The sequence below is a fragment of the Vicugna pacos genome, chromosome 26, assembly GCF_048564905.1.
Source record: "Vicugna pacos chromosome 26, VicPac4, whole genome shotgun sequence".
In the NCBI taxonomy this organism is placed as follows: Eukaryota; Metazoa; Chordata; class Mammalia; order Artiodactyla; family Camelidae; genus Vicugna; species Vicugna pacos.
This window is the reverse complement of record NC_133012.1, coordinates 12,856,528-12,879,174: the sequence shown is the minus strand read 5'-3', so window position 1 is coordinate 12,879,174 and position 22,647 is coordinate 12,856,528. Positions and strand designations below refer to the sequence as shown.

At 41.7% G+C, this 22,647-nt stretch overlaps 1 protein-coding gene across 9 annotated transcripts in view; it reads left to right on the top strand.

The window, feature by feature from the left end:
• The window catches only part of DLC1 (DLC1 Rho GTPase activating protein), a 355,265-nt gene that overhangs the window by 308,962 nt on the left and 23,656 nt on the right, over positions 1-22,647 (top strand). For all 9 annotated transcript variants that reach the window (XM_072950355.1, XM_072950354.1, XM_072950356.1 and 6 more), the window contains 4 exons: positions 8,866-8,937; positions 13,574-13,655; positions 19,402-19,465; positions 21,023-22,455. In XM_072950355.1, the coding sequence (XP_072806456.1) occupies positions 8,866-8,937; positions 13,574-13,655; positions 19,402-19,465; positions 21,023-22,455 (1,651 nt within the window). The remainder of the gene's footprint in view (positions 1-8,865; positions 8,938-13,573; positions 13,656-19,401; positions 19,466-21,022; positions 22,456-22,647) is intronic.

Genomic DNA, 22,647 nt, shown 5'->3' with positions numbered 1-22,647 from the left:
TCTGTGAAGTACAATAAAGCAAGGTCTGCCTGCAATGTTTCCTGCTTGAAGTTTGACATAGGAGTGGCTCTAAGCTGCTTGCATTAACCAGTGTCTTCCATTTTTTAATGTTCATTGGTCTTTGATAAAGCTGCTGGATGTTTCATTCTATTTTTGATTTTTTTCCTCTGTGAGAATGGACTGAAAGATGAGTGATTTCTTTAGAATTCCTCACTATTCCTATTATTTCTAACCTAAGGTTTTTGTAGCACTACAATTTGCACAGTACTTTATCTTTGCTGTGCTGTAACACTGTAGAACTTAGGGCAAAAGTCAAAGATTGGGGAAAGGGTGCTTAGTAGAATAAGCTTTGCTAACATACATTAAAAAGAAAAAAGACTTGATGAGCCTGTCAGCCTTTCACTGGGGAGATAAGGGGGTGGGTGTTATTTTAGGTTTGTAACCAGGTATTTTTGCCTTGAAAAAATAAGTTAGAAAGTGGGTTATATAATCTTAAAACATTGGCTTCACTTACTGAAAAAAATGAAACTCAGAAAAACAAGGACCCTCAAAACTATGTTATCTAGGTGGTTTCCTTTCTTGAAGTTGTTTTTTTAATCTATCCAATTATCATCTTTAAAGAGTTAGTATTTTAAGAGCCATAGCAATGCATGGTTTGAAATGCATAAATATTTGATGTAGAATACTAAAAGTGTGAGAGAGTGTGAGTGTATGTATGTGTGTGTAAACGAAAGTTTTTTCACCCTGCCCCAGACTGAAATGAAGTAGGAAGATGTAATGATGCACTATCTATTTCCTTAATAGTTTATTTTAATTTCAGTTTGACTCTTTTTGTGCTGGGTAGTCAGTGTCAATTTTTGATTCATTGGGTGATGTTTTCTGTTCCTGGAAGTAACTGGATCAGCTCAAGTCTGGAGTTCCTGATAGTGCCTGGTCATACCTGGACTTAAATTCATACCGAGCTGTTTGCCTTTGCAGGGGAAGGGCACATATTTTTTGATGTGAGCTACTTGCCTTTTTCCTGGTTTGTGTGTTAAAAAACAGTGTTTTGCAAACACCTGACCTAAATGGTCCCCAAAGGGGATTTCAATTGATTTCATTTCTGCATAGCTGGAGTGTGGCCTTCTGTGCAGAATCTCAGGTGTAGGTTTGCCTTGTGGGTCCCAAGGTTCCCTTCTTTCAAAGCAGAACCATTTATTAAGTTGTCATCACATCATTGGGGAAAATGGGTCATTTTCCCCCCTTTATATTATTTCTAGGAATATTCTTTACTAGAAAGCAACATATCTGCCTCCAAACCTCAAGCCAGAGGGGGAAAAAAAGCCTTAGAAAGAGAACGCCCTCAAAACTCCCCGTTCTTACTTGTACTGAAAAACAGTCCGGTGATTTAAAAGTGAGAGTAATCTTTGTAGGCAAGACTGCAGGGTGCAGAAAGTTCTCTCACCTGGGAGAGAGGGCTGGGTAGCTCTGGGACTTTAAGCAAATTACCTAAACTTTAGACCAGCTTCTTCATTTGTAAAGAGGAAAAAAAAAAAAAGTAAAAAGTTCCAAGATGCATTCCAGCCCAATTCACGGATTCGGTATATACCAGAATAGTGCTATTAACTGAGACACAAAAGTACAAGATCAGTAAGCAAAATAAAACTCAAGAGTTTTCTGTGGGTTGAAGTGTTTTCTTCCTAACTAAAAGATTAGTTTTAGTTTGAGGGCTGTAGACACACATGCAAAAACATCTAGGGTTTTGAGCTCTCTGTAATATGAACATAGGCTTCGTGGGACAAATCAAGAAATTGATCTGTTAAGAAACAAATTAGATGTTTTAGCAATTAACTTCAGTAAATTTACAAAATTGGGGAACTCAAAGCAGTTACTACTGATCCAATTTTTTGAGGGAAGAAGGATGTCTCCATGTAGTTGATGATAAATCTGGAAAATTAACAGTAGAAATGGAACCTATTTTAAAGGTTATCTTAGCGAGCAGGAGAAATGGGCATAAAGGAATTCTTAGAGTCAGAAACTTAGGGAATTTACAAAGCCTATGGCAATCCCAGATTTTAAAGATGAGGAATCCGGTCCAGAGAGATTATTTTCTTAAGGCTACTTAACTAAGCAATGAATTCTTTCCTGGACCTGTTTTCCTGACCTGTTGCAGGTAATACTTTGCCCCCTTTCTGTGATGGATTATTAGAGGGAACTTGGAACACTCAGATGGAGTGCTCATGTCCGCTCTGTGAGATAACCTGCTTTCCCCTTCCTGCCTCCTCTTTGTTCTGCGTTACAGGAAATCGAGACTGCTTACCATTCCTTCACACACACCTGCTCTGTGCTTTGCCTGCTCTCCACTGAGTTTATTCTGTCTCTTTTCCTCCAGATCTCCTCTCCCACAATCCAGTCTTTAAGTGAAAGATCACAACCTCCTTAAATAAGGCAGAGGCATGAAAATGAGTGCTGGAGAACCCCCTCCCCTCCATCTCTGAATTCATACCTGTCTTTCCTGCGTACAGCCCCCTCTGTACTATACTGAAGTGTCTTAGTTTATTCTTTCTCTTTCTTCCTTTTTTATTTTTCTTTCTCTGTAAGAAAAAGCTGCATGAGAATAGTGAATTTCAAATGGGTTGTTTTGGGAGGTAACAAATAGCATTTTTTAAAATAGAATAGAAAAATGTAAGACAGCATTACTTACTGTAAACGCTATGTGGGGAAATTTGTTTGACACATGTTCATATATACACACGTGTTTGTGTACATGAATGTGTGCATATTTATACACACACATGCATGCATATATGTGTGTACCAGGTTACAATGTAAAATGTGCTTCTTATTGTAGATCCTGGCCTGAAAAAGTAAGAAGAACACTTCACTAGAAGAAAAACCGTATTGCGATTTATTTATTTATGTAATATTTACGTAGTGAACAAACTGCTCTGTGCCCCACACTGTTGTAGGTGCTTGGGATACAGCAGAGAGTAAAACAGGCAAAGAAGCTTGCCCTTTGGGAGTTTACAGAGGGGAGAGACAGAGTAAGCATAATAAGAAAAAATAAAGCAGGAAAAGGGGGGCACAGGGTAGGGGAGAAGAGACCGGTAGGGCTTGGTCCGTTAGCCGGAGGAAGATGGTGTGACCGGGTATAGGAGGGAGCAAGGGCTTGTGGGCTGTTGTTAGAATTTTGTCCTTCACATGTGACGTGGGGACTCTGGTGCTGCCTGTATAGGGTCACTTGGGGCTTGAACACATGGATCTCAGAATAGCCCTTAGGAATCCAGCTGTTCCTAAGTAGAGGATCATCTGACACCATGTACTCAACTGTGAATTACCTTTCCCTTTGGCTTCCTGCTTCGGGGCAGGACGCTGTCTTTGATTATCCCTAAGCCCAGCTGGCAGCACAGACAGTAGATGCCCAGTAAATAAATACTGAGTTGAGGGGGGACGTGAAGGACGACTGGCTTCACGTAAACGTGTGGCTATGCTGGCATATATCTAAAGGTGGATTTGGGTCAGCTACCGTGAGGCCAGATGGGCTGAGAAACTTAATTAGTATTGCCCGGTCTTCCAGAAGCTTCCTAAATGGTTTCTTTCAGCATAGGCACAGCAGATGTTTAGAATTTTTTTAGGCACCTGAGGGTAGGAATGTTGCTAGTTGCTAGTCAGAATCTTTGCTGTGATTAGATAACAGAAGAGTTTAATAAATATTAATATATACATTCTGCTATCTGACTTAAGCCAACTAGGAATTTTACACAGGTAGCTCCTGATTACCAGTCTCTGGCAGGGTGTCTGTATGGAATGTTTATTGTTATTAATTGCAAAGAGACAGGGGTTCAAGTCCTAGGTGTTAACCTGTTTTTGGAGAAAGGGGAATTTCCATGGAGTGTTTCTAGGTCCTTCAAACAAATGTATGCATGCTTCCAATGTGGCAAAAATAGTCTCTCACTCAAGCTATACAGATGAATTAAGAAGTTTATGGTAGGTACCCCTCACCCGCACTAGGGCAGGTTGGGGAGAGAGCTTGATGGGGTGCAGAAGGGGAACTGGAGAAGGAGAGAGAAGAGATTAAGAGTCTGAGGTGCAAGAGGGCATGTCTATCCTGAGAACCCCAAGAATTCAGTAAGAGCGGAGCAGCGCTGGCATTTGGAGGCCTTCCAGGAGCAGAATGGCCAGGCGGAGGCCAAATTAAGGGGGCTGTGGGTCTACTGAGGAGTCCGGATTGTATCTGAAAGGCAGTGGAGAGTCACTGAAGAATTCTAAGCAGAGGAGCAACATAATGAATGATATATTTCATACAAACCAGTCCAGGGCTCAGGGACCTTTTGGACGAGTATGGGTTTCTTGGGGGCAGGGAGGAGCAGGGGTTATCAGAGGGAAGGCCGTTAGGATAACTTGGGAAGAAATGTTGTCTGGTTCAGTGGTCCTCAACCCTGGCTACCCTTGAATTCACTTAGGGGGCTTTTTTAAAATGATGCTGCCAGGTCTCCCCTAGACAGAGAAAATGAGAATACCTGAAGTGGGTGGTGGTTGATGGTTTTAGAAAGCTCACCAAGGTGATGCCTCCCTGTATCCAAGGCTGAGAGCTGCAGCGATCAAGTGTTTTGAGGAAGTGGTTTGCTTCTCCGCCCCGTGGAACCCACCTGCCAGGTTGAGATGGGCTGTTGGGGCCCAGCTGTAGGACAGTCCTGTAAAATGGGCCACCTTGACAGAGGCAGGAGAAGCAATAGAGTCTTCCTCCATTTGAAGGGGAATGAATCTTGGTTTAGATCTGCCTTCACACAACACAGCTAACCTGCTTCTTCATGGCTGTAAAGGCATCAGCATTTCCATAGATCTTTATTCCCAAGTCTTCATAGTTGAGGGAATCCAAGGAATCTGGAAAATACTTGAATTTTCTTACATTCCTCCAGTTCCTTAGAATTTTATTTAAGAGGTAAATCCGTGTAACATTTGCCTTGAGTCCTGATTTTGGAAGCACATTGCAAAGAAGGCAGGAAGCACAAGGGTTCCCACTGTGAGGACAGAGCAAAGGGAAAATGGAAGTAATCACACAGTCACATCCTGCTCCGACCCAATCACCCATGCTCAGCCACTAAGATCAGCGAGTTCAGCAGAATGATGGCGGGCTTGGGGAATTTCTGTTTAACTTACTGTCGAGGGGAAGGGTCAGCCCATCATGCCAGGAAGTGTGCAAATATGGCCTGATAGTTCCCAGCCATACACAAAGGGGTCTCCCAAACCTCATTCATCTAACACGACTGATTACTAAAGCTGGTTCCAATAAAAATTTCCTGTTTCCTCCTTTAGCACATTTGTCTGTTGTTTGCTTAGAGAAAACCCAGGTCTAAAAGTGTCACTGTATTTCCATCATATTTTCAGTTTCTAATGTCAGTTTTGCCCAGTGGGAAATGTTTTTTTCAAAAATCGTCCTGGTCGTCTTCACATAACCACTCAGGTATACTGAAGGAAAAGTTAGAGCCCTTTAGAGGCCTCCAAAAATAGGCATGCGGAGTTAAAGTGACAGCAATAACACAACAGGTGCATGGTTTTCTTCAACATTATAAATGTTGTTCATTGTTACCCATTTTTTCAGGAAGAATTGGTCTTGTTCATTTCTGCAAGTCTTAGCTCTCTCTCCCATTATGGCATTTGAATGGGAAGGAAGCTCATTTTTTCAGGAGCAGTGGTTGTTTCTCCACTTGTGTCCTCATCTATATATCTTAGGGATGATATTCATTACCCATGTGTTGGGATCTCTGTAAGGAGTCAGTGAATTCATACACATCAAGTGCTTACACTGGGCCTTGTACACATTCCATGCTCGATGAAAGTTAGCCATTGATAGAATTGTTGGGAGGCATCTGGGAAGGCTGCCTGGAGGAGGCGGCATTTGACATTGGCCTTGAAGAATGAGCGAAATTTGATACTGAGAGGATGGGAGAGCATTTCAAGGCAGGGATGTGTGGGGAGATGAGGAAGGACCGAAGTTTATTTTGACTAGAATCCAGAGGGAGTACAAAGAGCTGAAAAATTCATTTGGATGCCACGTGGACACCCTTGAAAATCTCAGGGAGATGTTGAGACGATTTTCTAAGTATTGGAGCTCCAGGGAAGTTTGTGAGGGAGAGACAAAATCAGAACTATAGGAAGTTTGATGAGGCAAGGTTGGTAGCTGGAGTCTCAGAGAGGAGAAAATTGGAGACCAGGATAGGGTAAGAGAAAGTCCAGCCTGGATCAGGGGAGACAAGAAAGAGTAATCCCCACCTGACCTGGATGTAGACATAGATTCATTTCATATTGAATTAAACAGAAGTATTGATTTTTTAAGAAATCAGTACTTATGTCGGATTGTGACAATTTTCTCTTGGTAACTGGAAAGGGATGGGAGTGAAATCAGTAACTGTTCCATTTTTTTAAAAAATCAGTGACAGCTTTTTATAGTTTTTACAGTTTTCTAATTCTGATTTCTGCGCAAACAGCAGGTTAAGTTCTCACTTGTTACACAGCCTAAGTTTTCCTAAGTGAGCATTGTTAAATGTAAACTAGATATAGGCCCATGGCTTCAGATCTGAAAGGCAAATTCTCATCTATTTTAGAGAAGGGAAAAGGTGGGTAAAATGACTGCTTTCTGTAGTTCTTGAACGTGCTGCTTTTTAGCCATGGTAAGCTTTTCATTAAATTATCTGCTGAAGAAGCAAACCGTGGCCTGTTCACATGATTTCTTTCTAACCAAGTGGCCCTAAAAGGAGTGACTATTTGGACGTGGCTTTTTAGGTCAATTTGTAGTCATTTGGGGGCATTTCTTTTTCTTAACGGTGAAAAATGGATAAGAGTGACAAGACAGCAGTAGGCATTTATGTGTTCCTCAAGTCAGGTGGGGCCTTCAGTGAGTAATGTGTGTGAAAACACGTTGTAATTTGTGAAGGATTATATAAATAAATGTAAAAGTTTTTTAGAAAAATAATACATCATTTGTGCCTCTTGGCATGAAGCCATTTTAGCAAGAAAATAATGAATATGCTCTAACTAGGTGGTGATATTGGCTGGTAAACTGTCTAAGGCGTGTGTGTGTGTGTGTGTGTGTGTGTGTGCGTGCGCACGTTGACCTGGTGTCATGTCTGAATAAAGTCCAAGAAGCATAGATGTTGAGAATTTTTGGCTACTCACCACTTAAGTAAAATATATAGAAAGCAAATACATCTACTTTTTAAACAATCTATTGTGTATTGTTCAGTGTCTAACAATCTGTTCAATGGCAATAACCTCTAAATAGTTAGAAGAAGCAAACTATTTAAAGTATTTTTTAAGTATTTTTTCTTTCCATATCTTTCTTTGTGCAAGGGCCACAGGGATAGAGAAAAAATAGTTTCTACATCCTTTAAAATAAAACGTTGAGCTTTTATATGTCTCTACAACAATGTAGTTTTCCAGAAAATGTTTATTTTATGATTTTTATGTATAGCTTCCATAATTCCTTTCTGAGACAAGGTATGAATATAAATCCATGAAAAAATGTTAAGCACAGATAATTCACATTGGACAGTTCTCTACATTCTTTGATTCAGTGCAAACATGGAGATTCCTACACATTAATGTCACTCTATCCTTCAACTCCAAATTCAGTCCTGAATCTTGTACTTAATGATGTAGCTTTTGTCACCACCCTGAAGATTCTTGAAAGTCAGCTTTGCCGTGTGATTTAGTGTTGCTCTGCCACCATAATTGTTTTTAGTTTGAGTATTTACTGACTCATCAGAAGATAGCAGCTTGCTCTTCTCCTTGGTATCAATAAGGACATTCCCAATTGCTTTAATGAATTTAAATATTCTTAATTATCTTTTCGTTAAAGACTCAAGGAACTCATAAAATACAAGGTTTTTTAAAAAATGCTCCAAAACCATAAAGTTACTGGACAAAAGCAAGGTATATATACTTCTCTCTAGTGGACTACCCACCTCCCATCTGGCTCTGAGGAGCGATGCTTAACGAAGATTTGAATCTGGAATAAATTAAGCAATGTTGAGACATTTATAAATGAATAAATAGCCTTACATACCTAAGTACTCTAATGGTCTGAGAAAGGTGGGTAGAAGGGTTGAAAGGATATTCTTTGTGCAGACTGAGAACTGATGAATGTGCCCCGGACCTCCTCTGTGAGTCATTTTTAACGGGATTGTAAATATGTGCTTGAGTGAATTTCAACACAGCGTGTGTCAGTTGCTCTTGGCCTTTCCGTTTATCAATACTATCTACAAGACGTTAACAGCAGGGAAGTAAAAGCTCTATTAGGCATTTCAGCCTGCTGACTGTGGGATTTATTGACTTAATGCCCTGCAGGTGACCACCTGACCACCCGGGCCTCTCTACTTCCTGACACACCTAAAGGCACGCCTTCATAGCACCTGCACCGTTACACACATCCCATTGGGTAGCAGAAGCTTTGTCCCTTTGGTCAAGTTAGTTCCCTTCTCCAGGTTGTCAGATGTACTTGGTGGCCTTTTATGGACATGCAAAGTAAACCAGGTTAGGCCATCCAGGCCTAAAATTAATTATTTAATCCCTCTTCACCTTTCTCATTATGCCCTAGTTTCTTACTTGTTTGTAACCAGAACCCAGCAGCAGCACGGAGTAACATACTGCTGGGGTTTTTTTGTTTGTTTTTAAAGGAAAGACAAATAATTATAGGCATGTTTTAAAGTCTGAAAAGGTGTACAAAAATTTAAACCATTTGAATAAGTGGATTTTTATTTATTTACTTTGCTTATCCCTTTCCAACAGATGTCATGTTTCGCTTGTGTAACAAAATCAGAGTTTATTAAGGGAGAAGGAGCATGCTGAGTTACACCTCACATGTTTGTGTCTTCTGTTCTATTCTAGAAATCGAAGCCAAAGAAGCTTGTGATTGGCTCCGGGCAGCAGGATTCCCCCAGTATGCCCAGCTGTATGAAGGTGAGCTGGGAACGCTGTTCCCTTTTTCAATGAGTATAATCATATCCTTGATTCATGATTATCATAGATCTGTGATTTATTTCAGACATTTTATTGTTTATTTAAATATTTCATTAAGGTAATGATGCAGCAAGCACCTAAGACCCCCACCAACCAACCAAAAAAGCTAGGACCTTGCTAATAACACACCCCCTGCTCTCCCATTCGGTCCCTCTGCCACCCCCTGCCCAAAGTAACCATCATCCTGAAACCTTGTCCATCACTTCCTTGCTTTCCTTTTATGTAGTTTTATTGCATTTCCTAAAATAAGTATTTTTATAAACTTGTTTTACCTTTATAAAAAGGGTATCACGCTCTACATAATCTTGTAAGATCTAATTTTTTCACTAAATACTGCTAAGGTTCTTCTATACCGCATGTCCCCCGCACTCTGATGCTGAATAAGACTCCATTGTGTGGATATGCCGCAGTTTACACACAGCCACACTCTGATTGGTGGGCATTCTGGGGTTTTTTTGTTTTGTTTTTATAAACTATACTGTTAGGAACATTCTTGTACTCTTGTGGTGCAGGTGCAATAATTTATCTCGCACGTATGCCCAGGAGTAGAATTACTGGGTACTAGAGAAGATGTATATTCACCTCTGTAATGCAAGTTTTTCAAAATGCTTGTACCAATTTTCACTCCTCCCGTTAATATATGAAGATTCTGTCTATCCACATGCTCTCAACCCTTGATGTCGTCAGACTTTAATTTTTGCCAAATGGTTATAAAATAATGTTACACACTTTGACTGCCATTTCCCTAATTATTGATGATGAGGCACACTTCTTCATGTCATCTGGCCATGTGTGTCTGCTCTTCTGTGAAATGTCTGTGGCCCATTTTTCTCCTGAGTTGATTGTGCTTTTCTTGATGCTGTGTGAGGGCTCCTTGTTATAAATACGAAGGCTTCGTTGATCTTGTGCTGTAGGCATCTCTCCCCAGTTTGTCGTTAGGCTTTTCATTTTTCCTTACATTGTCATTTGATGAATATTATTTCTTCTATGGCATTTAGCTTTTTAATTAAGAGGAGGGAAATTGACTTTTTTTTTTTTCCAATTCCAAGATCTAGACTGACTTTTTACTAGGACTTCATTTTCTTCTCAGCTCCCTGGGCGTCAAATGGTTGGGTGGTGAGTCTCACTCCTGCCCTGAGCCTTAGGCTTCCCCCGGGGTGGGGGGTGCGCAGACTGTTCATTTAAATGGGAGGTTTATTATTCTCTACATGAAGTCACTTAAAAAGAACTGGAGTTGTGAACTTGTGAGCTTCATTTTACGGGTGATTTTTTTAAGCCAAGATTAGGTGGATAGTGAAGTGCTCCTAAGTTGAGAGTAAATTAAATGACTTCCACTACTCCTTTTTCATAATTTAAGAGGAAAGAAGATGCTAGGAGACAATTAGCCATTGTGAGAGAAAACTGCTAAAAGATCCAGGTGAAGTGATGTCGCTGAAATCTTTTCACCAGGGATCTTCAAGTCTTCTTACAGTAAACAGTGAATTAACAACATGTCTTTTGCACTTCTCTCCTAGGATGATAGCAAGCAGACTGCTTCCTGTGACAGGGGGCTCTCAGTTGGAGCTCGTGGTCACCACAGCAGCCTTCCTTAACACATGAGCAGAATGCCAGGAGCTCATGCTAAGAAGGGATACAGTTTGTGCTTGGAAATGCTAGCTAGACCTGGTCCTCAGGCTGCCTTAAGGAGGGATGTGGAAGCAGTGGGCGGAACCCCCAGAAGCAAATCGGGCAGGGACCATAGAGATCATTTTTATTTCCCTTGCTCACTCAGCTAATCTAATTGATGACCTCATTTACAATACCTGCTTTTCCTCACTGTAGCCCAGATTGAATGTATGATATTTTCCTATGAAGATGGGTTTAGAATTATTTTATTGTTAGACTATGTAGGATATCTTACTGTTCCTTCATTTCAGAGAATATCTTCCATTCGTTTTCTTTTTTCTTCCTTTTTTTTTTGAAGGTGTTTGGTTAACCTGCATACTTATTATGGTGGGGTTGCTTATTTTTCCTTCAGGAGAATTTTTGACCTATTAACATTTTCAGCATCTCTGTCTCTCAGTAGGGCTTTGGAGGGGGCGGGTGGGGGGCGGGTCAGCATTCTCTTGAATTTTCAGTTTGCAGCTCTACTGGAGATAAGGAAAGGTAATTGCATTTGCAGTGGCAGTAGCATGGTTGTCCTTTTGTTCCTTTTGCTCTCCTGTTTAGAAATTAAATTTCCTTCAATTATGTCCATTTTTGGTGTTGATTTGCTGCCAAGCAGCACTTTCTTGTGATGTATATGTTTGCTGAGACCCAGTTCCAGTCTCAGTCTTAACGTCTTTCCAAATCCTAAGATGCAGACTGTATTTTCACAAGTTACATTTTGGGGTCCCTTCACATCTTTAGGGCTTTTAAAGCAGAAGCCTGCTTTTGAGGTTCTATATACATTGTTCTAAGCATTTATAATTTCTCCCCTCCATCCTGCCCCTACGTACGGGGTGGGTACACACACCACACACCACCCTGCACACTCCTCGATTCCTGTTTAGCTTTATTTTGCTCCTTGACGATTTATACATCCTGCCCTTAAGCCCAAGCTGGAAGTTTAAATCTCAACCTGAAGAACTCTTGAGAATGACTTTTTTTTATTTGAAGTATAGTCGATTTACAATGTTGTGTTAGTTTCTGAGACCTACTTTTTTACATCAATAAACCATCATCCTTTCAAAGCTAGTTCTTTCAGAGGGAAAAAAATTGATGTAATTATTTCAATTTTTCTCTTGCAACTAATCCCTACCTACCCTAGATTTTTTTAAAAAACAGAATTTTCAAGTTAATTTGGATCATGCAAATAATCTAAAGTATAGCTCTGGGTACACTAAGTTAAGAATTGCTAAAGTAACAGTTGCTGTCTCATATATAGTTAACAGGGCTGTGAATTTTATGATTTACATTTATTAAGTATTAAAAATATATTCTTTAATATCAGCTCTGTCCTTTAATACTTAGAGTGCCTGGTGTCTGTTCAAAGTGAAATACAATTGCCATAACCTTCCAACAGTTTACAGCCTGCCTTGCTTCTGTTTACTAATAATTTACATTCACTGTAAGTCTTCTCTTTTATTTCCACTACAGTATTGCCACTAACCATTTGCCTAAGAGACATGGTCTGTAAGGTGATGAAGAGATAGAAACAATATCATAAATTTCTTCATAAATCTTTGGACACAAGCTACTTCTTTGGTCTGTGTATGGTGTCTTTCAGGAAACAGTATCACTAATCTGACTCTAGCCTTCAGAAAAAAGAATAGACTGTAACACTAATTATGTTAGTTTTCAACATTTGGGGAAAAAAGGTACTTATAAATGTGATCTCTAGAAAATAGATTACTGAGAATAAGGAACTTCAGACCATTCTGTAAAACCAATGATCGTAAGTCAGAAACCATAGAAACATAATGAACACTCGTGTACTCCCTAGTCAGCCCCAGAACTAAAACATTGCTAATTACTTGCATCTCCAGAACTGCTGATAGCCATGTCTATTTCAGTGTGCAGCACTGGCTATTTGGGAGTCCAAAGGGGTTTTGTTTTGCTTTGTTTTGTTTTGTTTTTTTTGGTTATGTTAATCCTGGTTTTCTGTGGTACTGGCTGACTTTGTCCATTCCTGACCAACAGAGTTACGTAGAAGGACTGCCTTACAATATTTTATAAGTGTTCTACCAGGAAGGCCCATTATTTACCCTAGTAGCTTGGAACTGCAATGAAGGATAACTTGCTTTTATCTAGTGGCAATTCCAGAGCTGTTGTAAATTTCCACAGCAGCCCCGCTGGTCTTCTTCCTCCCTACTCTTCCTGAATGTATTTATCCACAAGGGACAGAAAGGGGAATTCTTCCACTGAGTTGACTGTTTCCCCCATTTCTGCTGTTCGATTCTAATATAACTCTTACGTATTCTTAGAGTGGTGAACTGTCTACAGATTAAAGGATTGGGGATTCCATTGTTCTACTGCGGCGTCAGAGCTGGCCTTTTGTTTTACAGGGAGTTATATAAACTCCTGAAAAGCCATGTGGAAGTGTTAGAATTTGTTTTAAAAAAGCACATCCTGAATTCTCTTTAGCTTTTGATGTCATGCAAATGGTTGGATTCTGTTGACCACCACCATTGTTCTCTGGATCTTTTCTTGGCCCAGTTTTCTGTGACCTCTTCCTGATCAAATGTGAGCAAAGACACACATGGCGGGGAGGGGAACCATATATTAAAAGGGAGCATCCTTCTGGTGTTCATTGTGGTTTAAATTGTAATTTATAGCAGAGCTGTGTTGCCTGCTGATTTGTTCAAAGGTGGAAGTGTGTTTTGACCACAGATATTTGAGTCTGCAGACCACTTTTTATCCAGGCTCCTTTCGGACACTATTGGAACTGTCTTAGGCTGCTTTACTGTCCTATATCACTTTATAGGGAAGGAGGTATCCTGCACACAGTAAGTATTCAATAAATTATCGTGGTTTTATGGGGTTTTTTCCCTCTGCTAAACTGGGCTAGATGGGCAAGAACTGAGGTGCTCAGTAAACGTATTTATTTTTCTTGTAGATCTCCTGTTCCCTGTTGATATTTCCTTGGTCAAGAGAGAGCATGATTTTTTGGACAGAGATGCCATTGAGGCTTTATGCAGGTAAATGGAGATGTTTTGAGTGTTTCCCTTTTCTTCTTTTTTAAGAACATAGTACTTATCACTGATGAGTTTGCCTTTATTCTAATTAGGTCAGCTTTTTGATTAGTAAATGAGTATTGTGATTCACTTCATTGTAAGTCACAGGCCTTTTAATTAAAGTAAGTAACTTCCTGTTATTTAATATTGCCATGAAAATAGCACTGTCCTAGTATGTACTCATACTAGGACAGTGCTATGTATGATTGCTAAAACAGTAATGTTCAGGCGGTTAGGAAACTTGGAACAGGGTTTTCTTAAAGGCAGTGTAATTGACTGCACAGCCCCAGCCAGATACCCTGGCAGAGTCAAAGCTGCTGTTGTATTGAATGATTGAGGAATAGATGGAAGTGGGGGGACTGTGGCTAACTAGAGTCGGAGGACCATTGCTGGAATTCCAGGGAAGCATCTCTGAACCTCTTCAGCTGCCCCAGGTACACTGTAGTAACAAAAGGATTAAATCAGGCTGTAAAATAGCTTAGCACAGCCTTTCATAAAGTGGACAGGCAGTAGATGAGCATTGATGTGAAGTGTGAAAAAAACAGTCAGAAATCCTTGTTCATGGTGCTGCTGGATCTTCAGGCTAAGACACAGCTGGCAGGTATCAGTGAAGTGGCAGTAATAAACCACGTAGTGGACAGTGATGGGACACTGACAGTCCTTTCAGACTCTTCAGGACATATTATGCATTTTAAGTTAATCATCCTTTGTAATTTTTCTCAAAACCTGTAAGCCATCAAAGCTGAGTTCCAGGGATAAAAATTATACACAGACATAATTCACTTGTTCATGTGATTGTAAAATTAGAATAATTTTTTTTTTTAGTTTCAGTATTAATTTTGACTTGGAAAAACATCATTAAGGTAGAATGGCACCCAGTATTTATTTCCTCTCTACAGGCAAAGGAAGCAGACATAGCTTTGTGAAAGTACTTTTTTTTGGGGGGGGGGCCTTTCTTATGGAATACAATGTTTTTTGAAGCACCTAACTTAAGCAGGGATTTAGAATGGAGTATGGAATAGACGAATTCTCCTGGCTTGAGAAAGAAAAAAAATGCCAAATTAAACCACAGATACACTGTCACTTTTCATATCCAATTAAATGACTGCTTAGAAATATCCAGGATATGTACACATTTTCTGAAAGAAACCTAATTCCAAGTCCCCCACTGTAGTCTGTAATATCATAGCTATGTCATCTGGAATGAAAAAATGTCACTGATGCAATTTAGGAGGGAAGAAGTCAACATCTGGAATAGAAACTACTCCAGACATTTTTGAAATGTTTTAATGCTGAGCTGCGGGGCAGAATTAATTTCTTTTCAATTCATCATTGGTGATAACGCATAGAAATGAAGTCACTCATAAGATGTCTCCTAGGAAATATTTCCTCATTGCGTCAGATCATCCATTTCACACATTTCAAGCTGCTTAGTGAGGAGGCCCTCTGAACTGCAGCCACGGCTTAGGAATTCCTGGGTCAGAAAAACATCCCTGCAGCACTGCAGTGCAAAGGATCGTGATTAGACTCTTGAATTTATTTTATTAATTAATTTACTTAATATCAGTCTGAAATTTAGTTGCCCTGTTCTGGGGATAAGGGCGTCCTCTGTACTTGGTGATTTACACTGGCTCTCAGCACCGTCGGAGAAGCTACCTCCCTTTGGAAGAATTAAATCTATACCCTTAGATCTTTTGTGAAAAGAAGAGCCTAAAAACACCTAGACCTTGACATCTGTTTGGATTCTGCAAGTGTATCCTGACTGGGCTTCAGTTTCTCATATGCATAGAATAATGTCTCAGAGGTTAAGTGTGAGAATGAAATGCGGTGATGGATGTCCAAGTGCTTTAACAATTATCAGACCTAAAACTGACACTCAGATTTGAGTATGTGGGGAAAGGCTTGAGGTTGAGTTCAGAATCCACAGGAACAGCCATCAACTTGTTTGTAATGGAAAACCCGAGGACTCTTGTCCACGTGTTCACATCAGTCAACGTCTCACGGCAAATGATTTTCCTTTGAGAGAGCTTAACAAATGTTCTGAAGGAAAAGGTGGGGCCGAGCATCTTCCCTGGAAATGTGCTGCATTGTCAGCAGAGTGGTTGGGGATACTTGTTTTACTGATAATGTGATATTCACCTCATTTGCTAGGCTAGCCTCTTCTGCGTACTCTCTCAGTCCACAGAATTCAAAGGGCCAGCAAAGCATGAAGCTATAATGTTATTTGCAACTTGGTCTTGTGATTTGTCAAGTTTTTTCTAGACAGACTTTTTGTAGACTCCCATCTTTTGCCTTGTTGAAATATTTTGAGCAATTGATTTTAAATACATATGGTAATATAGTTACAGAAACTCAGCTGAAAAGTTATACTTTAACAAAATACTGTTAAATGTTTAATTTAGTATTTTTACTTTAGATAAAACTTTTTACATTGGTTTTAAATGACATAATTCTTAAATGGTTTCTCTTTCCTGCCACCGCATCCCCTACCCCTGCCCCACCACATACACACACACACACACACACACGCACACACACGGATGACCTGCTCCCATGTACACACCAGTATACAGTCCCATGTTCTGCTTAAAAATTATTATAAACATTCATATACTTATAACTTTTGCAGATCTTAGAGTGCCTTTGGTCGAGAATCTGGTAGGAGCTGATCTCTTCACATAGTCTACTTAGAGCAGAAGACTTGTAGACTTAGTTTTTAGTTTTCTTGAAAATGGTAACGATATAAAGTTTGGTAATGACCAAAAGTTGTAATTGTGGAACTACCCGGTTTTTTGGATTTGGATTGCTAGCCAACATTCCTATGCACACACTTGTAAGGGGTTTACATACTTGTTTCCTTGGAGAGATTGGCTTTTGTCCCAGCCTTACCAGCTTTTCTGTATAATCCAACCCCAAGGATAAGGCCAAGATTCTGAGAGCATCACATCCAGTATTAATACCAGAAGAGTGATTCACTTGTCTAGAAGCATGTACAGGCAATAATACAAACTGTGACCCACTCTTAGAATACCTTTTCCCCTTTTCTGAAATGTTCTCCGTCTTTCTATAGCTTCTGAAAATTATTCCATGTGGCTGTTTTCCTTTGGAGTTACAGCTGACTCCTCCTATGAACACCAAAGAATTAGGTAAATATGGTGATAATTGTATAAGGTCAGATAGCCATGGTATCACCTTCAGTCTGCACTCTGCTATGAAATGGCCCTTGAGGGGCCCAAGCTCTGTAAAGCAGCCAGCCACATAGCAGGTTTCAGCTGTGTTAACTGTTTCAGTCTTATTAAAAGACAAGCAATGGCGTTAATTCCAGTAAAATATCTGTAAGGACTGGAACAATTTTTATTTGTCAGGTCTACTTGGGAAATCGTTCCTTTTTCCTTTCTCTCTTTTCTTCTGCTTTTCCTGTTTTCACTGGGAATATGGTGAGTGAGGCCCAGCTCCCCGCCCGCCTGCCAGGCTTCTGCCTGGGTGCTTACAGCTCCCTGCAGCAAAGCTCTTGACCCTTTGATGGCTCACCCTAAGCTCCCTCCCTCAGCAGAGCAGAGTACAGCTCACCCAGCAGATAAGACTGACACATTCCTGAGAATCTGAGCCAGGGAGGGCCCTCAGGGGCAGGAGGGCCCCAGGGGGAGATTCCCGGGTTCTGCTGCTCTCGCTGGAGGAATCATACCCGGGGTATAAGCTGCTCCTGTTTACTATCACGATGAACACCTATTTTAGAAAGGAATGCAGGAGAGACTGTTTTTGAGGGCCAGAGCCACCATGTTTAAGTCATGTGACCTTGGACAAGGTTTGGGACACGCCAAGCCCCCATTTCCTCATCTAGAAAATGAAGATGAACAGTAGTATCTCTAGCACAGGGCTGTTGTGAGGACCAGGCACCTCTCCTTCCCGTCAGCACTGTCTCCCTCTAAATCAAGGCGGTCCCCCCCCAACTTTGGGGGCTCCTAGGCGACAAATGAATCCCATAGAAACCTCCGGGAATGACTTCTGGGCTTCAGAATTGAACTGCTATTAGCTTGGTGCTGTCGACAGAAAAAGATAACGTTGACCTTTACAAAACTGGCCTCCTGGGTCTTTTTTGTTCGACTGAAATCTAGAGTTTGTGAAGTAAGCTGCTCCCCCACCTCCACAGACATCTATGCCTAGTAAACTTGGTTATAAACACCACTACAGCCCACGTGAAGTTGAGAGGGTATTTGATTACAGGTTTGATTAATGAAACCCAGACCTAAGACTAACTGCAACCATCCGGATTCTTTAAATCTTGAAAACATTTGAGAACTAAAACGCAGTGGGTAGAAGTCATTTAAGTAATGGATGCCCCTTAGAGAGAAGGACTTTATATCCACTCATTTTAACATCTGCGGACTTTCTCTTAGTTATTTGTTTTCTTTTCCTTCCCATCAGCATAGAGGATTTTCCTGAACATAGGTGCTCTGGGTTATCTTTGTTTATTCTATAAACAGGCCACTGTATAATCTGTGAAATCAAAGGCCGTCTTATCAGCAGGCAAAAATACTTTCCATCCTCTTGCATCCAAGTTGTTAGGCTACTGCAAGCCTTAAAGAGGGCTCATGGTCAGTTTGAACCTGTGTGAGTTAAATGCTCCTGTACTGTGGAAGTGGAAGAATTGCAGTCTTAGGAAATCTTGGAAAACTGTTGGTGCAAGACAGCAGATCTAGTAAAGGTCCATTTGTGGAAGACTAAGCGATGACCATCTGGAAGATGTTAGAAAGAACTGGGGCCTGAAAAGCTGTCACTCCCGCTTTCACATGCCATTTATTCTTGCATATGTGATTGGTTTCTTTTTTTCAGCTATTTCATTATTTGTGAGGTGTGGTGTGTCTCGTTTTTGGGTTTTTTTGAGTACTTCATTTTCAATGAAGCTAAATTATTTTCCTAATTTTAAATTATTACTCTTTGGCAGAGGTAAAAGAGTGTTCAGAGTAAAAAATGTGTCTCCTTTTCCAAAGAAGAATCTGATTCAAATGTTTGTTTTTGAACTCTAAAGATGTTGACCCTTGAAGCTACAGTATACAAATTTTTAAATTAATCATTTGCCCTGTTGTTGTGACTATACCACCAATTATCCTTGTCCTGTACAGGAAGTTGTGAAAAAGAACTGGATATTGAAGAGGGCTCAAATTTCCCTTCTATACATAACTCATTAAAATTTTTAACAGGCTGTCTAAGATTATTTGTCAGAGATAACTAAAAAGTGTTCCATTTTTGTATCTGAATTTTGATTTGAGATAGAACACACACTTACTTACCAACAAGTCTGCTTGGTCCCTTCTTGCTGTTTCTATTGCTGTGAAAGGAGACCTCACTGGCTTTTAATTCTTGGCACTGGGTGGAGCTACTGGATGGCCCAACCCAGGACTCTTGGGAGAAGAAATTTCTTCACTGAGAATTGTTTGTTCTGTGAAGAATGAGAGACACTTGACAGAACCACAGCAGTGTGCCATTTTACTAGAAAATGGTAATATTAAATTTAAGTGAAAAGACTTGCAAAATAGAAAAGTGTTTTTAAACTATTCACCTTTTTAAAGAAGTTCCACATATTCTTCGAAATTATAGATATTAATGGATTCAAAGAAACTCAATTAAACATGTCAACTGTTTGGAAAAAATATTTATCCATCCATCAGTGGTTTCCTGTCTTTGCTAATGTTACTTCTTTGCTCTGTAGGCGTCTAAATACTTTAAACAAATGTGCAGTGATGAAGCTGGAAATAAGTCCTCATCGGAAGAGAGTGAGTATGTAAAACATATAATAGGATAGGAGGAGAGGGGGCGGATCAAAATCCAGATTCTGTGTTTTGTAATAGGTTTTGTTTCTCAGACTCTTACTTCCTTATTCCAAAAAGGTCTACATTTTAAATGTTACGATCCAGTCAGATTTACTAAAGACTCTGTAGCTTTACATAGTTGAACCCAAGAGCTGCAGCCCGCCAGTAAAATGTGTCTTTCTTGCTGTTTTTGATCTGAACAGATCGTCTGTGATTATGCCTCTTTAACTCAGTGCCTATGATGTATGAAAGGGATGAGGCTTTAGGAATTCCGGTGGGTTTTGCATTGCCTCCAAAGAACCCTGTCTTCTTATATATAACTGAAACTGTGTTTCAAAGCTCTAGAGATGGCAGTGCAGGCTGGTGGGGGCAGGGGTGGGGTAAGTGGGAGAACTGTAGAGATTTGGAGGGAGAAACGGAATTAGAGGATGAAGGAGGGAGGGCGGGAAATCCCACACATTCTCGTGAAGTGGAGGCACATAAGTGAACCAGATGGTATTTTCTTCTGTGTATGAAATGCGAGGACCTCCTGTGAGCTCTTAGGAGACGAGGTGGGTGTAGGAGTGGGAGTGAGTGTCACAAATTAGAGTAAACAGGAGTCAGTTTGGTCAAAGAACATATTTCTGGCTGTCCAGGGTACCAACTTTAATTATCCTAACCTGGAACTAGTTGCCTTCTTGGGGGAGTTTTAACCTTTTAAATGAATGGACTGGAACCTCAACACCCACTGAGCTGTGGAGAGGATCCTGCAGGTCAGCGTTTCATGCCCTCCACTCACTGTCCCGTGAAACTCAGGTCACGTGAGATTCTCTGCATCGTTGGGGACGACTTGCATCACCCTGAGCTATACCTTCTAATGTCCCACCTGAAAGGCTCAGCTGCCATAGTCTGTGTCACAGTCTCCCTGAGTCCAAGACACTTGTGGCATTAACTCTGTTTCCTGTGCTGGGGGCTGGTGGGGGAGGGGATGAAAGGGAACAGGTAAGAGGCTGAGAAGTACCAACCAAAGAGATGGGATGGCTCACCTTGCTTCGTGTCTCCATTAATCTGTCAGAGGACATCTTGTGAGCTTTTAGGGTAGTTAGGGCTTTCTATTACTGCTCTTCTTAAAGAGTTTGAAAACTACCTTTTTAGCTGCAAAGGGGAATATAAACACATGCTATCACAGACAGCAGAATTGGAGGCAGACCTGAGGGAGTCCTACCCGTTGCTAACTCCAGTTCAAAATATTTTACATGCCTGAAATTTTCACAGATCTTGGAAGTTTCCTCTGTGAGCAAGTCAAGAGCAGCCTATGGATCCCAGAATTTCCATCAAATAACTATTTAGCTTGAAACACTTGGTCAGGCTTTCTCCTGTTAAACTCTTTACATACATCTTAGTTATTTATTAAAAATAATACAATAAAGATGTCGGCAGGGGGAGTCAACACTGATGTCAAGTTAGGATCCACCTCCTGGCCCCTGGCCCCTGGCTATCTGCCAGTCCCAGGGGATGAATGGCTCCATTCTGTCTTTGCAGAGTGAGGATTCGGATGAGGACGAGCCTTGTGCAATAAGTGCCAAATGGACTTTCCAGAGGGACAGCAAGAGGTGGTCCCGGCTTGAAGAGTTTGATGTCTTTTCTCCAAAGCAGGACCCCATCCCTGGGTCCCCGGACGATTCCCACCTGAAGAATGCCCCGAGCCATGAAAGCATGCTGACGGACCTCAGCGAGCGCCAGGAGGTGGCTTCTGTCCGTAGCCTCAGCAGCACCAGCAGCCTCGCCACCCACTCGCCCCACCGTGGGGACGCAGCGACAACCCGGACCAATTCCACTAACTCTGTCATCAGCGTCTGCTCCTCCGGCACCTTCGTAGGCAATGATGACTCTTTCTGCAGCCTGCCCTCCCCCAAGGAACTGTCCAGCTTCAGCTTTAGCATGAAAGGGCATGAGAAGAACGCCAAGTCCAAGACGCACAGTCTGCTGAAACGCATGGAGAGCTTGAAGCTCAAGGGCTCCCACCACAGCAAGCACAAGGCGCCCTCCAAGCTCGGGCTGATCATCAGTGGGCCCATCCTGCAGGAGGGGGTGGACGAGGAGAAACTCAAGCAGCTGAACTGCGTGGAGATCTCCGCCCTCAATGGCAACCACATCAACGTCCCCATGGTACGAAAGAGAAGCGTGTCCAACTCCACGCAGACCAGCAGCAGCAGCAGCCAGTCGGAGACCAGCAGCAATGTCAGCACGCCCAGTCCCGTCACCAGGACCCGGAGCCTCAGTGCCTGCAACAAGCGGGGAGGCATGTACTTAGAGGGCTTCGATCCCTTCAACCAGTCCACGTTCAACAACGTTATGGAACAGAACTTTAAAAACCGCGAGAGCTACCCAGAGGACACAGTGTTCTACATCCCCGAAGATCACAAGCCTGGCACTTTCCCCAAAGCCCTCTCCAATGGCAATTTCTCTCCCTCAGGGAGTAACAGCTCTGTGAACTGGAGGACTGGAAGCTTCCATGGCCCCGGCCACATCAGCCTGAGGAGGGAAAACAGCAGCGACAGCCCCAAGGAACTTAAGAGACGCAATTCCTCCAGCTCCGTGACCAGCCGCCTTAGTATCTATGACAACGTGCCGGGCTCCATCCTCTATTCCAGTTCCGGTGACCTGGCCGACCTGGAGAACGAGGACATCTTCCCTGAGCTGGATGACATCCTCTACCACGTGAAGGGGATGCAGAGGATAGTCAACCAGTGGTCAGAGAAGTTTTCAGACGAGGGAGACTCTGACTCGGCCCTGGACTCGGTCTCTCCGTGCCCGTCCTCTCCCAAGCAGATACACCTGGATGTGGACAATGACCGAGCCACCCCCAGTGACCTGGACAGCACGGGCAACTCGCTGAATGAACCCGAGGAGCCCCCCGACATCCCAGAAAGGAGGGATTCTGGGGTTGGGGCCTCCCTGACCAGGTCTAACAGGTAAGAGCTTTCCTTGCCTCTCCAGTTTGGGGAGGGGGCATCAGAAAGGGGCTGCTTCTGCTTGTCGTGTGAGCGAAATGGGATTAAGTCTTGCAGTCATAGCCGTGGAAGTTCCTAAGGAAAGAGACAGACCATGAAATCCTACCAGCCAGAAAAAAGGAACGCTGTTGAGCGGGTGCCGAGCTTCAGTTT